This window comes from Sinocyclocheilus grahami, unplaced genomic scaffold (assembly GCF_001515645.1).
Source record: "Sinocyclocheilus grahami isolate Dianchi unplaced genomic scaffold, SAMN03320097.WGS_v1.1 scaffold1407.1, whole genome shotgun sequence".
Classification (NCBI taxonomy): domain Eukaryota; kingdom Metazoa; phylum Chordata; class Actinopteri; order Cypriniformes; family Cyprinidae; genus Sinocyclocheilus; species Sinocyclocheilus grahami.
The window spans coordinates 19,457-25,672 of record NW_015506586.1 but is presented as its reverse complement, the minus strand read 5'-3'; the positions used below and the strand labels follow the sequence as shown (position 1 = coordinate 25,672).

Genomic DNA, 6,216 nt, shown 5'->3' with positions numbered 1-6,216 from the left:
AACTAGTAATACGTAATCAGATTACTTTTTTAAAGTAACTAGTAATACGTAATCAGATTACTTTTTTAAAGTAACTAGTAAAGTAACGCCATTTTGGCCTTTTCTTAAGGCCGCAGAAGCATGATCGTGGGTTTGCATTTCGTTATGCACTTCATTCCACAAAGCTTTTTTTTCCTTGCTCTTATTTATTTGATTTGATAATTGATCAACAAAACATCGATTAAAATTAAGTAGTCAAAAATTGTCTCTCGTCGGCGCAGATGGCCTCGTGGGCAGCGCGCCGACATGTAGCACCTTTGCGCTTCGGCGTCCCGAGTTCGAGTCCTGGCTCGTGGACCTTTCCCGATCCCACCCCCCTCTCTCTCTCACCCACTTCACTTCCTGTCGACCTACTGTCCTATCTAAATAAAAGGCATAAAACGGCAACCACAGAAGCACGGCAGTGGGTTTGCATTTCGTTACGCACTTCATTCCACAATGCGTTCTATCCTTGTTATTATTTATTTGATTCGATAATTGATCAACAAAACATCGATTAAAATTAAGTAGTCAAAAATTGTGTCTCGTCGGCGCAGATGGCCTCGTGGGCAGCGCGCCGACATGTAGCACCTTTGCGCTTCGGCGTCCCGAGTTCGAGTCCTGGCTCGTGGACCTTTCCCGATCCCACCCCCCTCTCTCTCTCACCCACTTCACTTCCTGTCGACCTACTGTCCTATCTAAATAAAAGGCATAAAACGGCAAAAATAAATCTTAAAAAAAAAAAAAGATCTGACCCACTCAGTTTCTCCCGGCATAATGCCGTCCAATTTATTACCACGGCTTTTATGACGTTTACTAATCACACAATTTTCTTTCATAATTAACTAATTAAACCGAAACAAAACATGAACAAATACTATTTTAACATAAATATAAAACAAAAATACATTTTCTTAAATGGCTACAACAAACGCACTACTTTTAAATTTACAAGAAAATATCTTAACTATTTTTCAAATATTGATTCACTGACAGCACACCTGTCCTTCAGCCTGCGGCTTATTAATCTAATTTTTGGTGTGAAAGGGCTCTTACACAGTTGCCAAAAATATAACTTTTGAGTTTTTTGTTATTAAAAAAAAATAAGCAAGCCCAGGTGACAAAAAAGTAATGCAAAAGAAATGTAATGCATTACGTTCCGTAACTAAGCAACACAATTGGTCACTTTTTTATGGAGTAATGCAATATTGTAATGCATTACTTTTCAAAATAACTTTCTCCAACACTGTAGCTAATAATAGCACTAGTTTATGACAGTTTGTATTTTAGCGTTATTATTTAGCAGAATATGCATTAAACAAATTAGAGCGTCCACAAAAAAAGAAACGGAGCCTTTTAAAAAAAAAGTGTATAAATGTACACCTCGTACTCATGTTTGTTTCGGGGTTTTTTTATTATTATTACAGCACTTTCAAGAAACTTTAAACGCAATAACTCTTAAAAAAAAAATAAAAAAATAAAAAATAAAAAAGTGGTGTAACCATAAAGTACAACGTAATATATTTTCCAAAAATAGTTTCTTAAAAACCTGAGTGCATATCTCTTAATCGTTCAAAAAATTTAAATTGTAATTTAAATATTTATCCTCCTGACAATTTAGCCTTCGTGCAATTTAAAAATAAAAACATAATATTTAAAAACATTGTAATGTATTTTATTACTAATAAAAAGATGTTAATTTCATTGAATATGAGGAAAAGGTAAACAAACCATTTCAGGGCCCAGGACACAGACTGTTTCTTCCGAATAGCTGTTGCAAAATCATCTTCTTTGAAGTGTTTACTGTGTGTATACAAAAAAAGTTTAACACAAAGTAAACTGCGAATGACGTAAAAGCCAAAGACGGCGTGTACCTCTGCAAGCCCCTCATGAGTGAAGGCGTTTGTGTGTCGCTTATTCCCAGCTTTCCCAGGAGGTAGTCCACATTTAAAGGGTTGGACAAACCAAGAGAGCTCTCCAAAAGCTTCTCGTACGTCTGGCTGCTGTCTGCGGTCACCTTTTCACCCCGGCTGAAAGAGCGGAGGAAACCATCAACAACAGGAAGCCTGAGATAAACGGGTCAATATTCATTTTTACTGCGTTTACGTACCTATAATGAAGAGGAAGATCTTCTTTGCTTATGACACCCAGCTTAACTTTATCCAAGTGAGGAGGCAGTGAGGATGAATACAGTGATAGTGTCAGCTTCTCGTGGTAGCGGTCAATGCCCTTCACCCCAGCTGTGGCACAAAATACCACTTTACGCAAATCTAATCATTTTACTATTAACATACAGACATTCATTTCTAAAAAGAGGCAAAAAAAATGTGTCATACCTCGAAGCAAATCCCCAATCTGGTAATAAGACAAAGGATCATCGTGATTTCCAGTTGAAGGAACACATCTTAATGGACAGAGGGCCTTTTAATAGACAACATTTATTTTTAGAATCACATTTGACTGACGAGCTGCAACTGAATTGATTGAAAAAATCTAGTTTAACATTTCTAGAAAAAAAAAAAGAACTCAAAGTAGTTAAGTTGGTTTTGAAAAATTTTAACACCATTTTTAACCAAGTTTCAGTTGAATGGCTCAAGTAGAATTCAATACATTTTGCTTATATCATCATCTTAATAGGTTTTTTAAAATAAGTTTTAAAGTGTACTTCTCAAGGTCAAATGCTATTTTAAAAAAATATCATAAACTATTGATGAATGAATGAAGAAATGAACAAAAAGAAATAAATATTTATAATGATTTAATTATTTATAAATATAATAATTATACAGGAAAAAGATGAAAGGGGTTTTCAAGCAACCAAACAATAAAAGTGTAATATAGTTTTCTTTTTTTCCCCGTGCATTAGTATGTGTCCTGTTTATTTTTTTAAATGTATTTGTTTTATTCCGGAGCAAAAAAATTATTTATTTTTATAATTATAATTAATATTAAATAATTGTATTTATTTATTAATTTCATTAAGTGTAATAATAGTTCATATAACAATAAATCTTTTCAGGTATACTTAAGAGTATTTCAGTGTCATCTAATGATTCTTCATCTATTTAAGGATCACAGTGCAGTTTTTAATCATTTAAAATATAATACAATTTAGTACGATCACTTGTTCTTTCATATGTTTTAATAAGTAAAGGTCAAAATAAGTCTGCCGTTTCATTTTCAAATAAATATATCTGTTACATTGAATCATGTTAGAACAATTTATTTTTATATTATTTCTATATTTTGACATACAAGTTATTGAAAGACTTTCATTTAATATGCTTTCTGTTTATATAAAATAACTTCTGTAAATTTAATTTGATGCACTCAACAAAATGGGATGCCTCGTCTTTGACCATTTTTCTTTTATGCCAAAAATCATTAGGATATTAAGTAAAGATCATGTTCCATGAAGATGTTTTGTAAATTTCCTACCGTAAATATATAAACAATTTTTGATTAGTAATATGCATTGCTAAGAACTTCATTTGGACAACTTTAACGATGATTTTCTCAATATTTCGATTTTTTTGCACCCTCAGATTTTCAAATAGTTGTATCTCGGCCAAATATTGTCAGATCCTAACAAACCATACATCAATGGAAAGCTTATTTATTCAGCTTTCAGCTTAAAAAATGTACCCTTATGACTGGTTTCGTGGTCCAGGGTCACATACATACATTCATATATATATATATATAAATAAATATGTACTATAGAGAAAGAAAAAAAAACACCTAAAAATCCCACCTTTATCTCCAGATCCTCAATATTTCGTTCCAGTCCTCCAGCAGTGCAGAGAAGAGTTACGAATAAGCCGAAGTCTCGCACAGAATTTATCCTTCCGATAACCAGGTCTCCACGCTCCACGTCCCTGTAGAAGAGCTCCCGTCTCTCCTCAAAACACACCTCCATGAACTGCTCCAGCGGAGGCATGACGGCGTGCGCCTCTGAAACAACACACACGCTCATCGTGCAATCATCCGCACAGCCATCCAATACAACTAACCCATTCATGCCAACAGGATATTCTTCAAAAAATGGGTTTGGAGATACACGAAGACGAATGCATCTTTTTGAGTGAACGATTGCTATAATAGGAATAAGATACTGAATTTCATTCGAAATGATTGAGACGGTTAACCTCCAGATTCCTCCTGCCTCTCATCTGCGGGTGTAGATGTTTTCCATGACGGAGCGAACAGCAGATCCGCTTTCCTTGCTATGAACTGCTCCAGAACAGGACTCCCCTCTTCTTTATCCCTGTTTCAAACCAATCACACGTTACTCATTTATAGTCAATAAATTATGAAAATTAATGGAGAGAAAAAAAATGCACGACTTCAGAAGATTTTTGGAATATAGTGTATCAGTAGGCTCTATAGAAGCACACTTTTTTCCTTGCAATTCTCATATAAACTTTAGATATAAACTGAGAAGTGTGAGAAATAAGCTCCCAGTACTGAGAATAGTAGGAGTATGGAAAAGAGCAGCGCAGACATTATTTCAAATAGGGATGCTCCGATCTGCCTTTTTTGCCTCCGATACCGATTCCGATACCTAAGACATCATTTAGTCGCCCAGAGTGAAGATTTAGTCGCATATGTAGAGGGTTGACAGTCTAGAGCACGAAGCGCTTACACTTCGTGTTAAAAACTGCAAAGCACAAAATGAAGAGAAATTGATGCGTAGTGTATTATATCTGTGCAACAGTTATTGAGCCTTTCTTTTAACAGTTTTAAATTTCAGTTACTGTGCACGTTAAAAACTATTTATAGTCTTTTCTACGCCCGTGTTTTGTTCTCACAGACACCCCAAGTAACAAAACAACATTAAACTCTGGCAAGAAGATAAAGTCCTTTTTGCAAAATCATAGACATGTATTTACAAATCAAGTATAATGGGAATACAGAATGATCTTGGAGAGAGCTTTACCGAGCTGACTGCTGTAACCGAACGAGACCAGGGTTTAAAGGCTGAACGAATGACTGACAGCCACAGCGGAGAAAAGAGTTTGTGTGAACTTTAATGTAAGGACTTAAATATTCATATGTAGCTCACATTAAGCTATGGTATGGCTTCAGAAGTAACACAGAATAATTCGAACAATCAGAGAGAAAAAAAAATCTCGGATTTGGATACCGATACCCGATCCAAGAAAAATGGCAGTATCGGAGCCGATACCCGATATGAATATCGGATCGGCGCATATCCCTAATTTCAAATATCTCAATTTGTGTTCCACAGAAGAAAGTCATGCATGTTTGTAATGACTGACATGCAGGTGAGTGATTAATACAATTCATTTTAAATAGATGAACTATTATTCCTGAAGTGTATGGGCTGTGTGAAAGGCCCCGGGGTCTCTCAACACAAAAACATGACACGAGGGATACAAATAATCATGCAAGAACTATAAAAACGCCTCTTACCTTTGATTCGGGGTTTTAGAGAGATCAGCAGCCACACGTTTGAAGTCTGGGTTCTCACTTTGCTCGCATTTTAACAGCAACATCAGGTTCTCACCGTGATACGACACGGATTGTCTGAGTAAATCTCGCTCCATTCTCACGGTCTCCAACACGGCATATCTGCACTAGACGAGCGCAGGGGTATTAGCTCAATATTAGCGTCTGTTTGACATAAGAGAAGACTATTATATTAACCGATCGACTAAGTAACTAAGTGATCGGTTAACCTTTCAGAAGATTCCAGAAGTTGTGTGAATTTGAGCAGAAATAACTGCAGCTGTAAACGTGCTTGTGCCAAATGCAAGACGTGGAAACCGGAAGCGAACCGGAAGAAAGACTTGACTTTAACCATTTTTGGGCATTTGTTCAGCTCGTCGATAAAGCGTTAAACTCGGCTATTTGGGCGATTTTTTTCGCTTGAAGGCAAACACTGGCTAAACCAGAGCAGCACAAGAGGGGGTAGTTAACGTGAAGCGTTTCGTTGTTGTCAGGGTTTCAACATTGAAGACGGCGACGAAAACTAGCATCAGATCCAGTGGTTTTCAAAATAAAAGTGGCACAAGAACTCTTCAAAATAAAAGGATGGATGGATGGATGGACGGGTGGGCGGAGGGAAAGATAGATAGATATATAGATAGACGGACGGACGAATAGACGGATGGACGGGTGGGTGGATGGATGGATGGATGGATGGATGGATGGATGGATAGATAGATAGATAGA

At 36.3% G+C, this 6,216-nt stretch overlaps 1 protein-coding gene across 2 annotated transcripts in view; it reads right to left on the bottom strand.

The window, feature by feature from the left end:
- ttc14 (tetratricopeptide repeat domain 14) overlaps positions 1-6,000 on the bottom strand; it is a 15,930-nt gene extending 9,930 nt beyond the window's left edge. Inside the window, exons 1-7 of one of the 2 annotated variants that reach the window (XM_016256224.1) lie at positions 5,455-6,000; positions 4,167-4,285; positions 3,773-4,026; positions 2,355-2,439; positions 2,129-2,258; positions 1,893-2,048; positions 1,750-1,821 (exon numbers count right to left, since the gene is read on the bottom strand). In XM_016256224.1, coding sequence (XP_016111710.1) covers positions 1,750-1,821; positions 1,893-2,048; positions 2,129-2,258; positions 2,355-2,439; positions 3,773-4,026; positions 4,167-4,285; positions 5,455-5,588 — 950 coding nt within the window. In that variant the 5' untranslated portion in view covers positions 5,589-6,000. The remainder of the gene's footprint in view (positions 1-1,749; positions 1,822-1,892; positions 2,049-2,128; positions 2,259-2,354; positions 2,440-3,772; positions 4,027-4,166; positions 4,286-5,454) is intronic. The other variant, XM_016256225.1, reaches the window with a different exon arrangement.
- Between the last annotated feature and the right edge of the window lie 216 nt (positions 6,001-6,216).